Genomic DNA, 21,131 nt, shown 5'->3' with positions numbered 1-21,131 from the left:
AACTGCCAGCAGTTCTAGATAGTTTATATGGCACCGGCTCAATTTCGGTGTCCACTTGCCTCCCACACATAGATCTTCCAGGTGAGCTCCCCACCCCCACATGGAAGCATCGGTAGCGATGGTCACTGTAGGGGCCGGCAGGTGAAAAGGAGCCCCTTGGCAGATGTTGCTCTCTGCTCCCCACCATTGCAGTGAACGGAGAGTCCCGGGTGGAATGGTGAACCTCTTTCGAGGTGAGTCTCTGAGAGGTCGAAAATGGCGCAAGAACCATAGCTGCAGGCCTCTCATGTGCAGTCTTGCGAAGCGTAGCACGCTTGTCGTCGCCGCCATCAACCCCAGCATCCGCTGGAGCTGCTGGGCCGTGCCCCACTGCCGCCTTCGGAAGAGCTGTACCAGATCGATGATGTCCTTCGCTCTCTGCGAAGGAAGGAATGCTCGATGTTGCTGTGTGTCCAACAGAGCCCCTATGAATTGAACTGTCCTCGAAGGAGTGAGATGGGACTTCTCCAGGTTGACCTGCAACCCCAGGGTGCCGAGAAGACGCAGAGTGATGGCAATGTGTGATGTTAGACTCTCTCTCGACTTCGCCACAAGAAGCCAGTCGTCGATATATGGGAAGACAACGACTCCCTGCAGACGAAGATGGGCAGCCACCACACTCATCAGCTTCGTGAACACCCGAGGGGCAGTTGACAGTCCAAACGGCAGGGCCCTGAATTGGAAGTGCCGAGCACCCACTGCAAACCTTAGGAAGCGCCTGAACGCAGGATGAATGCTGACATGAAAGTAGGCATCCTTGAGGTCCAGGGTCGCCATCCAGTCCCCTTGATTGATGAGGGGCAGGATTGTTTGCAGCGTGGCCATTCTGAACTTCTGGTACCGAATAAATTTGTTCAGACTCCGAAGGTCCATGATAGGCCTCAGGCCCCCGTCCCGTTTGGGGACCAGGAAGTAGCGGGAGTAGAAACCTCCTGTCCTGGCCTCCAATGGAACTTCCTCTATGGCTTGTTTCTGTAGGAGGTTGTTCACCTCCGCCAGCAGAGGTGGGGAAGGGGAAGTGGTAACTACCACGGACCGGTCCGGGGTCTGAACAAACTCTATTTTGTAGCCCTCTTTCACGATGGATAAAGCCCACCTGTCTGTAGAGATCAACTCCCAAGCAGGTAGGAAAGGGCGAAGGCGGATGGAAGGGTTTCCCGTGGGGGCGATGACGCGTGCTTGCAGAAAGTCAAACCCCCTGCTTCTGGGAGCGAGCCCCCTTCGACTTGTTAGGAGGTTGTGACCCGTAACGGTTCCTGCCGTTACCCGGATAGGGTGATCGCTCAGCCTGGGCAGGACGGGGACGCCACGGCTCAGGGGAGGTCTTCTGATAGGGTTTCTTGGTCCAGGGTTTAGACCATTGCTTGGATTTGGAAGCCCTAGGGGTAGATTGGACGCCCAAGTTCTTAGAGGTCTTGACACTCTTGTCGAACTCTTGCAGCGCCGAGTCAGTTGTGGTGCTGAAGAGCCCGTCACCTTCAAAAGGCAAGTCTTCAATGAAGGTTTTTGTGTCCTGGTGGAGTGCCGTAGACCTGAGCCAGGAGTGCCGCCGAATGCAGACTGCCGAGGTGATTTGTTTGGCTGAGGCTTCCACCATGTGCTTCGCTGCAGCCAGTTGTTGTCTGGCCACAGCGAGACCTTCTTTCTGTAACTTGGTCGCAGCAGCCCTCTTGTCCTCATTCAAAGAGGAAAGGAAAGGGGAAAGCTGTTCCCACACGGCATACTGATATCTAGCCATGCAGGCTGCATAGTTAGACACCTTGATGCCGAGTGCCCCCGCGGAATAGACCTTGCGGCCCATTCCATCAATCTTCCTCCCTTCTTTATCCGGTGGGGAGGAGTGAACCTTCCTTGCCTTTGAGGAGGAAGAGACTACCACTGAGTTGGGGCGCGGGTGGGTAAATAGAAATTCAGCCCCAGTCTCTTGGACCCTATACATGTGGTCCAGCCGTTTCGATGAGACGGGCGTCGATGAAGGTTTTGCCCAAGGTTCCTTAACCACCTGGAGGATCACCTTGGTAACCGGCAGGGCAACCGCAGTGGACGTGTTCCTCTGCATTATATCGAACACATTGTCGTCCACTACGGGTTCTGGCTGGGTCACAGGCAGTCTGAGGGTGGCAGCAATCCGCTTCACAAGGTCCCCATAGGACTTCAGGTCTTCCGAAGGGGAAATCGGGAGATCCTCGGCCGTCTGGGAGCCAGGTGAAGGTTCCAAACCTTGAACTTCACTCTCCGCCTCCGATGATGAGGAGTCTGGATGAATGGAGTGCTCCGAAAGCATCGGGGTCGATTCTCTCGGTGGAAGGACCGGTGGTCGTCGAGCAGCTTCTACCGGAACCAATTGTCGATCCGGGGGAACCGATACCGACGCCGACGCCTTCTGGGATCGGTGCGATACTCTCGACATCGAGGAAAGTTGTGATGTCTGCTCCCAGTCTGGGTAGTCGTCCGGGTACCAACGACAGGTCTCGTACCGGGCGTAGGGAGGCTGCCACCGACGCTGCTCCCACGGTGGTATCGGGAAGCGCTGAGGTGCGTAAAATGTGTCACGCCTGACTCGGGGCTTGAACAGTGGGTCTATGACCGGTGCCGATGCGTCGACCTCCGAGGTCGATTCGCTGGCTGAGCGGCGGCGTGAACCCGACGATGAAGACCGTTGAGTCAAATCGATCTCCGGTTCTTGTTCCGACGCCGACAGGCGCTGCTGGGCCGATGGGCTACGGCGCGGGGACGCCCGAGTCTTTTTTGCCGGTTTTGTCGACGTTGACGCCGACGCATCGCCCGACGGAGAAGGAGTGCGGGGTCTTTTTCGCTTCTCCTTCGACTTCGCCTTTTTCGGAGCTCGGGTCCCCGAGTCCTCTCAGCGTTTCTCAGCGGGCGTATCCACCGAGCCCTCATGGGAACGTTTCGTGGAGCCACGCTCTTCCGGCACATCCAAAGTCAGTATCGGAGCAGCATCGGCCGATGCAAGCCCCAGAGCCGGGGTTTCGGTCGACTTCGGGGCCGACACCTCCATCGGTCGAAGAGGCTGAAGCGCCGATTCGGTGAGCGCTGCCGCCAGCCGAGCCGCTCGGTTTTTTCTCGTTTGTTTCGAAAACCGTAGGCAATGCGAGCAGGCCTCTACGCGGTGCGACTCTCCCAGGCACAACAGGCAGAGGGAATGGCCGTCCGGAGGGGCGATCTTCTTCCCGCAAGCACGGCAGCGCTTGAAAAACCCCCAGCGACTTTCCATAGACGACAGTCGCACGGAAAAAACTACTCAGAAGGTCTGAGAGAAAAACGGGGGAAAAAGCGCGCGAACGGAGTACCCCGAAGGGTAATCCGCTAGATAAACAAAGAAACGTTTTTTTTTTTTTTTTAAACACTAACTAACTACAACTACAGTAACTAACTAACTATTTAATAACGATAACGGGCAAACAGAGAAAATCTCACCGACCGGGGAAACCGAAAGGAACACCTCTCAGCGCGGCGGTTAGAAAGGAACTGGCGGGATCCCCGCGCTGGCGCTGGTGGGCATGCGCAGTGGGACGCCCGCGCATGCCCGCTGGCGCCGGGCGCGGAAAAATCCTGGGCTTTTCAGATACCGATTCGGGGATCGGCGCAGGCGCACAATCCCATGAGTGTGAAGCACAGAGACCACGAAGAAGATCGCACACTTCCGGCACTGGGCTGAAGCGGCGGAGACAGAGTGTGAGGTGATACTGAGGTGAGGTGAGTTCCCAGGCCAGGGTGTGTGGTGTGGGGAAGGGAGAGAGATGCAGAAGACGGAGAACTGACGGCCCGCGGCCTTGTACAGTAACGGCAGTCCAGCCCTCCAACAGTCTGAGGGATAGTGAACTGGCCCCCTATTTAAAAAGTTTGAGGACCCCTGATCTATCCTGTAGTATGTACACAAAGCAGGAAGCAGCTTTGCAACATGGGTACATAGCGAAAGACAAAGGAGCCTACTTATCATATGTGACTACCTACATTTTTTTTTTTTAAAAAAATCCTAATTACATTCACGTAGGAAGCATCACGTACGAAGCAGTCCTAGGAGTTCAAGAGAAATTGTCAGAATATTACGGGTCAATTTATGCACTTTTCTTTACAACTGCAAGGACCAGAACATGTTTCTTTTTATAATGAAAATAAGAGCCACAATCTTACTTTCCCCTCTGTACCTCGTATGATTCTAATATTCACAGAACAGATTATAACCACGCAGATCTAGACATCCTATCCACATCTTTTATCCTCTCTGAAAAAGCATCAGTTTGTGGCCAACCCTTGAAATAAAAAAAAATGTATAGGGCTATAAAAGACACACCGTCAGAGCTGTTTGGAGCTAGAGTCTAAGAGTTCCACACAAAGATGCTATTGACCAGCATGCACATCACAATTATGCCAAGCTTATAAGAGATAAGCCATCATACCGATAAAACAATAGAAATAAATACCACCACCTTACAACCGCCACCAGCAGAGAAGGAAGAAACTAATTGGTCAACCAAGATCGCAGAGAAAAATCTTCAGTTTCAGACAGCAGAACAAATCATAGCCAAAAAGAAAATATAAAGTACCCTTTGATTATGTTTTTGATTGCATCAAAGGAAAGTGAAAGCAAGGGTACACTGTTCAGTATAAAGCTCACACTTTTAACAAATCGACAAATTAAATATGCATAAATCACAATGGTCTGAAATAACAAGATCACAAGCAATCCATATTTGCAATATCATATTCTCTTAAATATATATAAGGAGATTCTGGTTCTGATCGTATGTAGAACGATTTTTGAGAGGATGAAAACAGTTTAAGATAATAAATCTGACCGCTCAAAAATGTAAGAGAATTAAAGGTCCTCTTTTAAGAGTACACTGCCCCCTTAGAAGTTAGTCAGTATTCTTGAGAGAGAACGATGGAAAAGAGGAACCGTGATCTTATCTTGAAGGAAAGCCAGAGCTTGAGCCAACAAGAGAAGAGAAATGAATTTAAATGAAACGCTTCTCTACAATCATTTCCATTTCTAAGCAAACACTTCCCGAGCACTGTAGAAATGTAGGCAGTCGAGAAGTTCAAATTTGTTAAGTGTGTATGTGTGTCTAAAATACTTAAAAATATAACTATTCTGTATCCTTTTGAGCTAAGCACTCTGTTGTGAGCATAATCATAGCTGAACAGGTTGAATAGAGAAATTTTCCATCGCATCCCAGAGCAAGCACCCAGAATGATACTCCCATAAGAAGGTGCTACAGAAACAGGCTTGCCCCAATGAATCCAAACGACACAGTGACAGAGGATTCAGACTGGGCTTAGAACAGGGTTTCCACACAAACACCAAGCCCCTCAGTTTATTCTTTTTCGATTACATAAATGTGATTAGTATGTCTATGATCACTTGTGGAAAAGGTATTTGAAGTGAATCATAACAACATTCTCTTTCCAAAGCCAGCACAAGCAGAGACCAGAGTTACGCACCATTTGTTGTCTTGTTGGCTGGTCCCAGGACTCCTTGGAAGAGTTTCTATTTCAACTAAGGCTGGCCCAGAAGAAACTGCTGTTACCGAGGGCATTGCATTCCAGTTCTTGAAAGACAAAACATGAAGGCTAAAATATTTTAGCTACAAACATGTTGTTGCATAGACAATAACAGCATATTTTCCCTCACGCTCAGAAAATCAACAACCGTTTACTTTTCTCATACGGCTGGATTCCAACGGTGAGCACAACCACCTCACGGCAAAAGGTACCCAGATACTCCCACAACTACACGGTATCTAACAAAAGTGATGGCCAGAGACACAAACGGCTTTAAAAGGAGATTAGACAAGATTCAGTGAGGTTAGAACTATCATTGGCTACTAGCCAGAGGGACTAAAGGGAACTTCCACATCCAGAGACAATAAACCTCTAAACACCAGTACGAGGAAGCAACATCAGGCAAGGCCTTGGCCTCTGTTTGCTGGCCCTCTAGGGCAACTGTTTGGCCACTGTGCGAGAGAGCATGTTGGACTAGATGGACAACTGGTCTGAGACAACAGGGCTCTTTTTATGCATATTCTTAACAGCATGCAACTGTTGGATGGGAAGATACCAAAAGTAGTGCTGTCTCTAGTGTACACAATTCTGCATTCAGGGACACTAGGGAAGCATTTCCTACTTGAGTACACACTTTCATTGGCGTAAGAGCCATGCTGTTTGAAAAGCTGGTGGGTGCAGTGGTCAAGTGTCATTTCTATCAGCTACATCTGGTTTGCCAGCTTTCTCCTTTCTTGGATTCAGATGATCTGGCCTTTCAGATCAATACTTTAAACCATTTCTTCAAACCAAGCCAGCCAGTGGAGAATGCATCTGAAGTTCAAGTTGCTTTCTTTCCACCTCTCCCTCCCTGCTCCCTTCCACCATCTATTTTCCTTTCTTCTCTCAGACATCTGACGTTCATGTCTGGTGGCTCTCACTCATCTGACATTTATTCTATGTGGCTCTTATGTTAAGCAAGTTTAGCCACCCCTGCCCTAGTGGGTCCCATCTAACCCCCTCCCTAAAACTGCAGGAACACCTGCAAGGACGTTTCCTCTGCGTGTTGTGCTTGGGGGCTGTATTGAGGTCTGGGAGGAGCAGAGGACAGAGGTCTGGGAGGAGCAGAGCAGAGCAGCTCTGATAGCTGAGACAGCTGGAGAAATTGCTGAGAATTTCTGAGTTTTGAAGGACTACATTCTAAGGGTGAAAGAGATTGAGAGTGATTGCTGCTGATTGAGAGTGATTGCTGAGGAGTGCCCTGCTCCACCTCTTTGCATTTTAAGCTGCGCCTTGCCAAAGGCTGAGCACATCTCACAGAGGTCTGGGAGGAGCAGAGCAGAGCAGCTCTGATAGCTGAGACAGCTGGAGAAATTGCTGAGAATTTCTGAGTTTTGAAGGACTACATTCTAAGGTTTGTGGGGCTGCCTAAAATTCTAAGGTGTGATAGCTGGGGAACTGCTCTTTGTTTGGTTGACTGCTCTTTGTTTGGTTGACTGCCTTAAGGGTGAAAGAGATTGAGAGTGATTGCTGCTGATTGAGAGTGATTGCTGAGGAGTGCCCTGCTCCACCTCTTTGCATTTTAAGCTGCGCCTTGCCAAAGGCGCGAGCCTTTGGCGCGAGCCGAAGGGCGAGAGCTAAAGGGCTCTTGGCCTGTGGCTCTTCGCCTAGGGGCTCTCTAAGGAGCAGGAACCCAGATCCCTGGCTTCCTTGTTCTCCAAATAAGGTAAGTTCCCAATAAGGTAAGTTTAGGTAAGTTGACCCGCCAGAAGGGGAGCCACTTAAACAGCATTTAAAGAGGACTGTATATTTTAATATATATATATATACAATGAAGATAGAATGCCAGCAGGGGGTTGGGGGCTTTCCAGTGTTTTGCACTGAGTGTCACATGTATGACTATCTGCCCAAAGGACAGAAGTCTTGGGTGTGTGCTCGATGCAAGGAGCTCCTGGTCCTCAGGGAACGAGTTCGTACCCTTGAGGCCGAGGTGACTGCCCTGGAGAAGCAGAGACGGTCAGTTAGGCACTTGGGGAAGACTCTCGGGGGCGTATTAGATGAGCCCCGCTCTGAACGTAGCAGCCCCGTTGCTGCCAGAGAGCGTGAGGGTCGAGAGGGAACAGGGCACCGTGCTGAGGATAAGGGGAATGCGCCCTCAGAAGGGACCTCTTCTTCGGTCGGTGAGCGGGAATCCTTTCGCGCCAAGGAACCATCCCTGAGCAGGGGGAGAGGGGGGGTATTGGTAGTTGGTGATTCGATCATTAGGCAAGTAGACAGCCGGGTGGCGAAACCGCGTACTGACCGTATGGTGACTTGCCTGCCTGGTGCGAAGGTAGCGGACATTACGCGTGTAGTAGATAGACTGATAGACAGTGCTGGGGAGGAGCCTGTGGTCGTGGTGCATGTTGGCACCAACGATGTGGGGAAATGCAGTCGTGAGGTCCTGGAGGAAAAATTTAGGCTGCTAGGCGGGAGACTTAAGGCCAGGACCTCCAAGGTAGCCTTCTCGGAAGTGCTACCTGTTCCACGTGCAGGGCAGGAGAGACAGGCACAAATTAGAAGTCTCAATGTGTGGATGAGACGATGGTGTAAGGAGGAAGGGTTTAAGTTTGTTAGGCACTGGGATGCTTTCTGGAACAAGCGGGAGCTGTACAAAAGAGACGGTCTCCACTTGTCCCCGGATGGAACCAGGCTGCTGGCGCTTAAAATCAAAAAGGTGGCAGAGCAGTTTTTAAACTAAATCTTGGGGGAAAGCCGACAGGAGATGAAATGTCTCTGGTTCGGGAGGACTCGTCTCAAAGAGATGAAGGGTTAGCTGCTATTTTTCTACCGGGTAACGGACCGGAGTTGTCCACTGTGAAGGTGACAAACAATATGGACTGTCTGCCAGTGTCTCGAGGCGGCAGGAGGAAGGTGGCGGGCCTAGCTCGCCTGGGAAATTATAGATGTTTGTATGCAAATGCTAGAAGTGTTCAAAGTAAAATTGGTGAATTGGAATGTTTAGTGCTGGGAGAAAACATAGACATTGTGGGAATTTCAGAAACTTGGTGGAATGAGGATAATCAGTGGGACACGGTGATTCCTGGATATAAGCTATATCGGAAGGATAGGGAGGGAAGGGTTGGAGGTGGGGTGGCTCTGTATGTCAGAGAGGATATACGGTCCAGTAAGGCTGAGATCAGAGAATTAGATTCCCTTTTAGAAATGCTTTGGGTTGAAATAGAGGGCCCAAAAGGAAATTTAACTATGGGAGTTTGTTATCGCCCACCAAATCAAAAGAGAGAGGACGATTATAATATGATGGAAGGCTTAAAGATAGCGGCTAAACGTAAAAACTGTGTTGTAATAGGTGATTTTAACTACCCGCAGATTGATTGGGTCAATATGTGTTCTGGTCGAGAGAAAGAGATTGAGTTTCTTGATGCTCTCAATGACTGTGCTATGGAGCAGATGGTCTCAGAACCTACCAGGGGTGGGGCGATCCTGGATTTGGTCCTAAGTAATGCCCAAGACTTGGTGAGAGATGTAAAAGTGATTGCGCCGCTTGGGAGCAGTGACCATAATGTTATTGATTTCACCGTTTGTATAAATAGGGAGTTGTCCAAAAAGACCACCACAACCACGTTTAACTTTAAAAGGGGTAAATACACTGAGATGAGGAGGCATGTGAGGAAGAAACTGAAAGGAAAGGTACATACGGTCAAAACCCTTGAGAAAGCTTGGACGCTATTTAAAACTATAATCCTAGAAGCTCAGATAAAATACATACCACAAGTTAGGAAAGGCACAAACAGGCATAAGAAAAGGCCTGCGTGGTTAACAAATAAAGTAATGGAAGCTGTAAAAGGTAAGAAGGACTCCTTTAAGCGGTGGAAAACCAGTCCAAGTGAGATTAGTAAAAGGGAACACAGGCTGTGGCAAATCAAATGCAAGACTGTGATCAGGCAGGCAAAAAGGGACTATGAGGAGCATATTGCAAAAAACATAAAGACCAACAATAAAACTTTCTTCAAATATATTAGAAGTAGGAAACCAGCCAGGGAGGCAGTGGGGCCCTTGGATGACCATGGGGTAAAAGGATTACTGAAGGAGGATAGGGAAATGGCTGAAAAGCTAAATGAATTTTTTGCCTCCGTCTTCACTGTAGAAGACGAGAACTTTTTGCCCGCCCCAGAACCACTAATTTTGGAAGGGGTGTTGAAAGACCTGAGTCAGATTGAGGTGACAAATGAGGAGGTCCTACAACTGATAGACAAATTAAAAACTAATAAGTCACCGGGTCCGGATGGCATACATCCGAGAGTTCTGAAGGAACTCAAAGTTGAACTTGTGGATCTTCTAACAAAAATCTGTAATCTTTCATTGAAATCTGCCTCCATTCCTGAGGACTGGAAGGTAGCAAATGTCACCCCCATCTTTAAAAAAGGTTCCAGAGGAGATCCGGGAAACTACAGGCCAGTCAGTCTGACTTCAATACCGGGAAAGTTGGTAGAAACCATTATCAAGGACAGAATGAGTAGGCACATTGATGAACACGGGTTATTGAGGAAGACTCAGCATGGGTTCTGCAAGGGAAGATCTTGCCTCACTAACCTGTTGCATTTCTTTGAGGGGGTGAACAAACATGTGGACAAAGGAGACCCGATAGATGTTGTTTACCTTGACTTCCAGAAAGCTTTTGATAAAGTTCCTCATCAAAGGCTCCTTAGAAAGCTTGAGAATCATGGAGTAAAAGGACAGGTCCTCTTGTGGATCAAAAACTGGCTGAGTAATAGGAAGCAGAGAGTGAGTATAAATGGGCAGTCTTCGCAGTGGAGGACGGTAAGCAGTGGGGTGCCGCAGGGCTCGGTACTGGGTCCCATGCTTTTTAACTTGTTCATAAATGATTTAGAGTTCGGAGTGAGCAGTGAAGTGGCCAAGTTTGCGGATGACACTAAATTGTTCAGGGTGGTGAGAACCAGAGAGGATTGTGAGGAACTCCAAAGGGATCTGTTGAGGCTGGGTGAGTGGGCGTCAACGTGGCAGATGCGGTTCAATGTGGCCAAGTGCAAAGTAATGCACATTGGGGCTAAGAATCCCAGCTACAAATACAAGTTGATGGGGTGTGAACTGGCAGAGACTGACCAAGAGAGAGATCTTGGGGTCATGATAGATAACTCACTGAAAGTGTCAAGACAGTGTGCGTTTGCAATAAAAAAGGCCAATGCCATGCTGGGAATTATTAGGAAGGGAATTGAAAACAAATCAGCCAGTATCATAATGCCCCTGTATAAATCGATGGTGCGGTCTCATTTGGAGTACTGTGTGCAGTTCTGGTCGCCGCACCTCAAAAAGGATATTATAGCTTTAGAGAAGGTGCAGAGAAGGGCAACTAGAATGATTAAAGGGCTGGAGCACTTTCCCTATGAAGAAAGGTTGAAACGCTTGGGACTCTTTAGCTTGGAGAAACGTCGACTGCGGGGTGACATGATAGAGGTTTACAAGATAATGCATGGAATGGAGAAAGTAGAGAAAGAAGTACTTTTCTCCCTTTCTCACAATACAAGAACTCGTGGGCATTCGATGAAATTGCTGAGCAGACAGGTTAAGACGGATAAAAGGAAGTACTTCTTCACCCAAAGGGTGATTAACATGTGGAATTCACTGCCACAGGAGGTGGTGGCGGCCACAAGTATAGCCACCTTCAAGAGGGGTTTAGATAAAAATATGGAGCACAGGTCCATCAGTGGCTATTAGCCACAGTGTATGGAGCACAGGTCCATCAGTGGCTATTAGCCACAGTGTATGGAGCACAGGTCCATCAGTGGCTATTAGCCACAGTGTATGTGTGTATATAACATTTTTTGCCACTGTGTGACACAGAGTGTTGGACTTGATGGGCCGTTGGCCTGATCCAACATGGCTTCTCTTATGTTCTTATGTTCTTATGTGGTTGCACCCCCCTCCCCAACGTCAGAATTCCAAAAGTGCCCATGAGCTCAAAAAGGTTGGAGTTTCCTGTTGTCTCTCTGAAGGAGGCCCAGTTAGGGTTGCCAGGTTTGGGTTGGGAAATAGCTGGAGATTTGGGGGAAGGAGCCTGAGTGTGGGGAGAGGAGGCGCTTCAATGAGATATGACTCCATAGAGTCCACCTTCCAAAGCAGTCATCTTCTCCAGGAAAACTGATCTCTTATCACCTGGAGATTCGTTGTAATCCCAGGAGGTTTCCAGCCACCATCTGGGGATTGGCAACCCTGTTCTGCACCCATGCTGAGAAAGGTATAATGCCACAGGATCCACCTTCCAAAGCAGATATTTTCTCCAGGCGAACTGACCTCCGTCACCTGGAGATCAGTTGTAAAAGCCAGCAACCTCCAGCTACCACCTGGAACACGGGTAGCCAAACCGTGGCTCGGGAGCTACAGATGGTTCTTTCGCAACTGTTCTGTGGCTCTCAAAGTCCCCATCACCCCATCGGCCAGCTTAGAGAAGGCATTTGTTTCTTTAAATCCCTCTCCAAACCAAGCCACTCAGAGCCCTCTCTATGGGCACGCGCGCTCCCTGCCCCCCATGCACATGAGGCTTGGCTCCCCCCGCAGCCCCCAGCCTTCCCTCCCTTCCCAGAGCTGTAATGCAGCCACGCTCTGTGGCCCCCTTCCTCCTCAGAAGCATGCCAAGCCGCGCCGAAGCTGGATCCTACTGGCTTCGATGCAGCCAGCGCACCTTCTAACTTTTCAAAGCCAGAAGTAAAGGGGAGTGAAGCCTCCTCCCGCGCAGGCTTCAAAGAGTTATAAGGCGCGCCAACAGTATCGAAGCCGGTAGGGTCCAGCTTCGGCGTAGCGCAGCATGCCTCTGAGGAGGGGGGGGGCACGGAGCGTGGCTGCATTGCAGCTCCAGGGAGGGAGGGAAGGCAGGGGCGGCAGCAGGGAGGGTGGCGGGGGGAGCCGAGCCTCATGCGCAGGGGGTTGAGGGAGCGCATGTGCCCACAGAAAGGGCTTTGAGTGCCGCCTCTGGCACCTGTGCCATAAGTTCACCACCACTGGCCTAGAGTCACATACCTGACGGATACGAGAGGAGACATATTCCAATGTGACAAGTATCATCTTCATGCTGCCAGCTGCTGGTTGTCTCCCCACTTAGGGTGGCCTGTCTGGTTTCAACCAGAGCCCAAGCCTTTTTCACTGCAGCCCCCACTTTATGAAATAAAGGACCCCCTGAAGTGGTGAGGAAAGCCCCCTCACGCGAGATCCTCAGGAGACTCTGCAAAGTCTTGTTTGTTTGCAGGGGCCTTTTATGGAACACGAACAGCAAGTATCTTTGGTGGAAGAGTTCCTTTGGTTTTTTTTAATTTTAAAACGGTTTAATTATTTCTTGTAAACCACCACGAGGAAGAAATATTTTCACAAATAAATAAATCTTCAAGATTAAATTAGCAAACTGCCATTTTTCCCACTGTTGGACCTTTTTCAAAATCTGAGGCCATTAAGTTCTGAGGATAGTTTCCTTATGGCCCAAAGGCTTATTAGAAGAATTGTAAGTAAACAGAATAGCCAGACTTACTTGTTGTGACCCATTATTTTGGCTTGAAGCATTATTTGGAAGGCTGAAAGAAAAATCCAATAATTTCAACTTAATTTTCCAAAGACCAAATGGCTAAATTATGGATTTATTCAGTCTCAGAAGCAGAACAGCAAATGAAAAGCTTGATCTAATTCCATGCACTCTAGCTTTCAGACTAAAGCATTATTTAGTCTGAGATTTAAATCCCACCATTTGATTCCAGAAGAGCTTTCACTGTAGCTGTTTATGACACCAACATTCTCAACACCACATTAGATGGGCTTTTCTCTAAATCATCATCAATTTACATTAAGCCGGAAATCAAAACATGGTTAAAATTCTAGGAATTTTATATGTCTCATGAAGTTAAGCAAAAGAATCTTGCAAAGGCATAAGAGTAGAAGTATGTCTGAAGTGAGGGCAAAACTGAAAACATGAGAGAATAAAATATGCCAGCGACCATTTGAAAGCATTTGTTTCTTTTATAAACCCTGCATTCTGGAATGTAGAACACATTATTTGCCTTAACTCTATGCGCATCCAGTTTCACAGTATGCTCCCAGAAGAGCTTGAAAACACACCTAAACTATGTTAGATTGTTCGGTTCTTTTATGAACTTTCCTGTATAGGAAGATTCAAACCTGGTACTAGCAAATAGTTCTTTGAGCAGCAGCACATTTCTCTCTGCTGAGCTAATGTTTTTTATTCAAACAGTACGCATCTTTCATGATCAATTTTAATTACCAACGTTAATTAAAATGTACAGTCCAACACAACATCACTGGCTCTGGAGCGAACATCCTACAACGTTATCAATAAACAATCAGACCGATTTAGCACGAGGCTTGTTCCGGGTGGAGAGCCCTTTTGCTCCCGGGGCTTCTCTCAGTTTTCGCACAAGTTGCCCCGGAGCTGCAGGTTGGCACGGTGCTCTTCCGAGCAAGCAGGATCCTCTTCCAAGCGGTTTCTGCTTGCCGCGGGAGAATGGCGCACCAACTCGCAGCTTCCGGGCAACTTGTGCGAAAACGGAGCAAAGCGCCGGGATCAAAAAGGCTCTCCACTCGGAACAAGCCCCAGCATGAAATCAGGCTCAGCGAAAGAAGGGCTACAGATTCCCTTCAAGCTGCTTTGTCTTCCGCTAGACAGGGAAATCAGTACAACTACCATAAAACATTAGGAAAAGAAAATTTTGAAACAAGGTTGTTTACAATAAAGAATAAATCTTGGATTGATCTTATGACCCCCTTCTTCCAACAGAAAATATGCTCCATCAGAAAAGTAATTCTGTGTTTGAGGAATTCTTTTTCTGTTGAAAGAAGCCTGTCAGTACAATCCTGACAGTACATCCTTCTAAATCCACTAAAGAAAACAGGCTAAGAAGGGTGCAACTCTGCTTGGTTAATGGAAGAGGGTCATAGGTTCTAACTCCTTATTTCTGCAAATCTGGACACTCAAAGATGAGTGAAAGAATACCTGAAACCTTCTTCAAGAACCAGCTTGGGCCACATGTCCATATCCCAAAATACAAACCTCTGCCTGCTAGAAAGCAGATGCAAACATTGCTTCTTTGGCTAAATGCAAATAACCTCACATTAACCCAGCATCTTTGAGCATATTCTTTACTAAAAACAGATTTATTTTAATATTCTCATTCACTAGGGAGAGACTCTGAAAGGAGAGGATGTCAAAAATTGGGCAAACTTGAATATTCTAAGCATCTCGTTTGTTCAGTAGCAAACTCTGCAGAAGTACAGTGTTTAGAAGTACAGTAACAAGAGGAAACGAAGGAAGATAATATCAGAAGCATTTTATGGCAGAAAACTGCAGGTTGTGGCAAGGGAATGCAATTCCTTTTGCCGCTCCCACTATGTGTCTAACCAATTTAAAGTATTTTCACAAGTTTCAAGCATGCTTTCTAACTACACAAAATGTCAGAGTTTCACAACAAACACTTAGCACCTTAATCTTCTTTTTTTTCACTTAAATTTTCTTAGCTAAATTTGTAGCTTTCAAATAACTGTCTGAGAAGTCCACATGGGAAGTCAAATCATGGAAGCCCTATAGGCAATGGCAATTCAGTATTCAATATCCTCTGCCCAAATAACTTTCCTGATAGTCCTGTGCAGATGACCAGATGAGGGAAATGTGCTCAGAAATAAGTGATTCTCAAGAAATAATCATGGACGGAAGAAACATTACTTTAGACAAAGCCTTTCGTGTCAAACAGGGTCTTACCTAGTTTCTTCAGGTTTAGTAAGATTGGCTGTAAAAAAAAAATTAAAAATCAGTTACGTGGTATCAAGAATTCTGCATAAAATAGTTAGAATACACCACAGGCAAAACGCATTTAAAAAACAACTAGAATGCAGGGCAGGGTGGGGGAGACCATATAGGGATTCCATGCTATGCAACCGTTCACCTTCCACAAGTACTGCCATTAACTAGAATGGACAAGTTGATGAGGAGAGAAAGCAAAGTCTCCCTTTGTACAATATTAGATCCAGGGTATTGGGTATTGGTCTGAAGCGGCAGAACAAAGTTTGTGTCCAGGGGCACCTTTAAGACCAACAAAGTTGTATTCAAGATATGATCTTTCGTGTGCGCACATACTTCCTCAGATACAATGAAATGGAATTTCCCAGGCCATATACATAAGGCAGAGGTTAAACAGCAAATTAGCCTACAACATAATGAAGTTTTTAAACAGATGCAATCAGGAATAACAAGCTAAGTTTATAAGGTCAACACTGTTTGGATTTAATTCCAGGGGAAAACAGTTAAGCGAATAAATATGACAAAATTGGAGATATATGTGTAAATGTATCCTTCTTAATTAAGAACATAAGAGAAGCCATGTTGGATCAGGCCATTGGCCCATCCAGTCCAACACTGTGTCACAGTGACCAATATATGCATGTGTGTGTGTATACACACACACATATATATATATATATACTGAAGCTAATAGCCACTGATGGACTTCTGCTCCATATTTTTATCCAATCCCCTCTTAAAGCTGAATATGCTTGTAGCTGAAACCACCTCCTGTGGCAGTGAATTCCACATGTTAATCACCTTTTATCCGTTTTAACCTGACTGCTCAGCAATTTCATTGAATGCCCACGAGTTCTTATATTGTGAGAAAGGGAGAAAAGTACTTCTTTCTCTGCTTTCTCCATCCCATGCATAATCTTGCAAACCTCTATCATGTCATCCCTCAGTCGACGTTTCTCCAAGCTAAAGAGCCCCAAGCATTTTAACCTTTCTTCTTAGGGAAAGTGTTCCAAACCTTTAATCATTTTTGTTGCCCTTTTCTGGACTTTTTCCAATGCTATAATATCCTTTTTGAGGTGCGGAGACTAGAATTGTACACAGTATTCCAAATGAGACCGCACCATCGATTTATACAGGGGCATTATGATACTGGCTGATTTGTTTTCCATTCCCTTCCTAATAATTCCCAGCATGGCGTTGGCCTTTTTTATTGCAATCGCACACTGTCTTGACATTTTCAGTGAGTTATCTACCACGACCCCAAGATCTCTTTCTTAGTCAGTCTCTGCCAGTTCACACCCCATCAACTTGTATTTGTAGCTGGGATTCTTGGCCCAATGTGCATCACTTTGCACTTGGCCACACTGAACCTCATCTGCCACGCTGACCCCCACTCATCCAGCCTCAACAGATTCCTTTGGAGTGCCTCACAATCCTCTCTGGTTCTCACCACCCTGAACAATTTAGTGTCATCTGCAAACGTGGACACTTCACTGCTTACTCCCAACTCCAGATCATTAATGAACAAGTTAAAGAGCATGGGACCCAGTGCTGAGCCCTGAGGCACCCCACTGCTTACCGTCCTCCACTGTGAAGACTGCCCATTTATACTCATTCTCTGCTTCCTATTAATTAGCCACTTTTTGATCCACAAGAGGACCTGTCCTTTTAGACCATGACTCTCGAGCTTACTAAGGAGCCTTTGATGAGGAACTTTATCAAAAGCTTTCTGGAAGTCAAGGTAAACAACATCTATTGGGTCCCCTTTGTCCACATGTTTGTTCACCCCCTCAAAGAACTGTAACAGGTTAGTGAGGCAAAATCTTCCCTTACAGAAACAAACAGCAGTTCCCCAGCAGCCATAAACTCAGAATTTTCAGCAATCACACAGTCACACAAACTCAGATATTCTCAACAACTCCCCCAGCTATTTAGAAAGCCAAACCTCACCCTTATAGTACTTCTTATCTGCTCTCTCTCAGAGCTCTCTGAAATGTGCTCAGCCTCTGCCAAGGCGCAGCTTAAATTATAGAGTGTTAAGATTAACTGACTGACACTCCATCTGTCTCCTCTCATAATAGCTTCTTTTTCTTTGAGGTGGGGTGATCTGTAGAGCAGTATTATATCTCCTCCATTACCAGACCAGACAAATGCATTCAAATATATCATTACTATTCTGATCTAATATTCCAAAATAAGAAATACAGTAAAATAAAATAAAAAGGATGTTTAGCCCTTCTTGGAAAGGAAGATTTGTATTCACATACTGTGAGGCTTCCTTCTCAGTGGGCCCGGAGGAGGGTAGTTCTGACAACTGGGATCACAGCTCCTCCTCCGAAGACAGGGCTGGCTAACCACTTTTGGTTCCTGAGGGGAGGGGCTTGTCCAAGCCATAACTCCCCATAATAACTGTAGAAATAGAATAAATGCACTCTCCCCAGACTGGACAGAGCAATGTGTAAACAAGGAACCTTTCCAAACTCTAAGGAGAAAAAACTTCCCTCTCAGGAATTACACTTCTAAATACACTTCTGACAGATCGTTGGAACACATGAAGTCTCCATGTTGAATCACAGCCACTATAGATTTTATGGACTTCATCTTGAACTTTGTTAGAATATGCCTGTTCAGTCACTTCATATCCAATAGGGCTCAGATGTCTCCGTTTTCTTGGGGCCGATGAAGAACATCAAATACACTTTCTGTGTTCTTCCCTCTGGGGAGACCGGTTCTATGGCACTGATGTCTAATGGATGTTGAATAGCCATATTCAATAAGAGCCAGCTTGGTGTAGTGGTTAAGTGTGCAGACTCTTATCTCGGAGAACTGGGTTTGATTTTGCACTCCTCCACTTGCGGCTGCTGATGTGTCCTTGGGTTAGCCACAAGTTTTCAAAGCTGTTCTGTTTAAGAACAGTTCTGGGAGAGCTCTCTCAGCCCCACCTACCTCACAGGGTATCTGTTGTGGGGAAGGGAAGGGAAGGGAAGGGAAGGGAAGGGAAGGGAAGGGAAGGGAAGGGAAGGGAAGGGAAGGGAAGGGAAGGGAAGGGAAAGGAGATTGTAAGACGCCCTGAGACACCTTCAAGTAGTGAAGGGCAGGGTATAAATCCAATCCAATCCCTTCTCTTCTTCAATTCTAACTGGTGTTTTTCATAGACAGGCTCTTTGGAATTTCAAAGGATCAATAGGTTGGAAGACTGCAAAATTCGAAGGAGTAACTGTTGGTGACTGTGTCCAGCACCCACTTGTTGGTCACCGTGTGCTACTCATGAGAAGTGAAACTCTGAAGCCAACCCCTGATGCTGAATATGGTGGGATGCCCAGCATAGTCATGCTAAACTACTCTTCTTGGGACCCCTGGAGTTTTGGCCATGTTTGCTGGGAAAGGAAAAGACTATGTTCTCTCTGGACTTGGGTTGCCATTTTCCCTTGAAGGGCCTATTGAAACTTTGTCTGGAGTACTTCTCCAGGCCTTCACTAAAGTGGCTGACTCCTTTAAAAGGAACTGCTCGCTGCTCTTGCCAAGTCTGAGGACCACCCAAAGGCCTCAATGGATGCTGAAGCCAGACTACTGACTGGATTGTCCACTGCTGGAAGCTTAATCTTTTTTAAAGCCTCTAGAATAACGGAATAAAACCTTGGAAAATAGGGCTGGTTAGCTTTAGGCTTAGCCAGATTTCGCACTCAGCTTTATCAGAACAAACTGATACATACAACATAATGAAGTTTTTAAACAGATGCAATCAGGAATAACAAGCTAAGTTTATAAGGTCAACATTGTTTGGATTTAATTCCAAGGGAAAACAAATTCCATTTCATTGTATCTGAGGAAGCGTGCGTGCACAGATCATACCTTGAATAAAACTTTGTTGGTCTTAAAGGCTCCGACAGATCATACCTTGAATAAAACTTTGTTGGTCTTAAAGGCTCCGCTGGACTCAAACTTTCTATACAATATTGTAATTCTTAGAACTGGCCAGAATCCAAACAACTGTGAGTTCATGAGGGCTTCAGCCTTATTTCACCGCAACTACCACCGTCTGTTTTCAGACCTTCCTTCAGCATTGAAGGCAATTTGAGATATTACATGGCAGCTGAATGTTAAAAGAAGAGAAATCAAAAATTCCACTGAGTTAGTATGATCTCAAGAGAAAGCTCCAGATTCTGGACGCTCTGCAAGCACAGTAAGCACAGTAACACTGTTAAATAGTAAAAGAGAAGTTACCTCTCATTTGTAGTGTCCTTCTTGAATATCGTTTGCTAGGCCTTCTTTCAAAAGATGCGGACCTTCTAGCTTTGTTAGTTTTTGTGGTCTGGTACTCTGTTTTCCCACTAGATCAGAGCAAGGAACACAGCAAAGAAATAACAAACTTTGATGACTTTGATGACCACCAAGTTGGCAGCATATATCAGGGAACTTATCACTGTGCTAGTGCTTCTAAATCCTTGGGTTCTTATTGGGTCATTGTTGTTACTATGTTACTATGTTGAAGTCATTCATTTACTTAAAAGATTTTATCATCAACAGACATGCAATATTTGTACATGCTTAGTCACGCATAACTTATTCCACTTCCAAGATCCACATTTTCAGATGGTCCCATGGACATTTGTCGAAGCACCAATGGAAAGAGCTAGCGGAAGAAAATTCAATAAAAAGGGAGTATTTACAAAAGTTTACAAGCTTTTCCATAATCATGTCTATACATCTCCTTTTGTTTTTAATATGACAGATTCGCCACCCCACAAAAATGCTGATACGTGGGAGATGGCTGAATAGAGGCAGCCCCTGTTTTAATGACTAAAAAAGGTATTCTTAAAAGCGAATGAATTTAATGTTGTAACCATAGGTCATAACATAACATAACATAGCATAACATAACTTCTTCAAAAGTGAGTTTAGAGAACCCATTTGAAATAAGAAAGAGAAGATGGACTTTTTTAAAAAAAATAAAAACTGACTGCAATCTAAGAGCTAAACATTTTCCCACCTGGAGGGTTAATACAACTATCCTCCAAGGCGTCTTCCTTCAACTAAAATGGCTCTTCCTGCAATGGAAGAGTCACTTAAGATGGAAGAAGACTCCTTAAGCTGGAAAAAAGCTTCAAACTACGCTCAGTGGAGTGGTAGGATTCAGTCCAGTGAATGCTTTATCGATAATGCATCTAATGGATATTCTGTGCACTTATTCAAGGCTGGTTCAGAATTTTCATAGACCTATCATCATGGTGAACTGGAAACATAATCTCTTAAAATAGCGAATGAAAGATACATATGCATTGGAGGAAGAGGACTGAGGCTAGAAAGACATGAACCTGTGGTGCTGTAACTGTTCACGTCTTTTCTCTATAATAATGAAATAGACAAACTTATTCTTGAAAGCCATGAGGCAGTCTATAAGGAATTCAATATGTCTAAACAAAGAGAAGGCCAAGACCTGGGGTGCCATTTTACAGATTATTACAAATTATTATTATTATTAAGAAGATGATATTGGATTTATATCCCGCCCTCCACTCCGAAGAGTCTCAGAGCGGCTCACAATCTCCTTTCCCTTCCTCCCCCACCACAGACACCCTGTGAGGTGGGTGGGGCTGGAGAGGGCTCTCACAGCAGCTGCCCTTTCAAGGACAACCTCTGCCAGAGCTATGGCTGACCCAAGGCCATTCCAGCAGCTGCAAGTGGAGGAGTGGGGAATCCACCCTGGTTCTCCCAGATAAGAGTCCACGCACTTAACCACTACACCAAACTGGCTCTCCAGTTATGACCAGTTTAA

General features: G+C 46.2%; 1 protein-coding gene across 1 annotated transcript in view; it reads right to left on the bottom strand.

Moving 5' to 3' along the window:
* Positions 1-21,131, bottom strand: part of EPB41L5 (erythrocyte membrane protein band 4.1 like 5) — a 125,103-nt gene that overhangs the window by 39,405 nt on the left and 64,567 nt on the right. Inside the window, exons 12-15 of the mRNA XM_060262450.1 lie at positions 19,580-19,686; positions 15,317-15,344; positions 13,082-13,124; positions 5,506-5,612 (exon numbers count right to left, since the gene is read on the bottom strand). Of these exons, the coding sequence (XP_060118433.1) occupies positions 5,506-5,612; positions 13,082-13,124; positions 15,317-15,344; positions 19,580-19,686 (285 nt within the window). The remainder of the gene's footprint in view (positions 1-5,505; positions 5,613-13,081; positions 13,125-15,316; positions 15,345-19,579; positions 19,687-21,131) is intronic.

This window comes from Heteronotia binoei, chromosome 21 (genome assembly GCF_032191835.1).
Source record: "Heteronotia binoei isolate CCM8104 ecotype False Entrance Well chromosome 21, APGP_CSIRO_Hbin_v1, whole genome shotgun sequence".
In the NCBI taxonomy this organism is placed as follows: Eukaryota; Metazoa; Chordata; class Lepidosauria; order Squamata; family Gekkonidae; genus Heteronotia; species Heteronotia binoei.
This window is presented reverse-complemented; position numbering and strand designations above follow the sequence as displayed.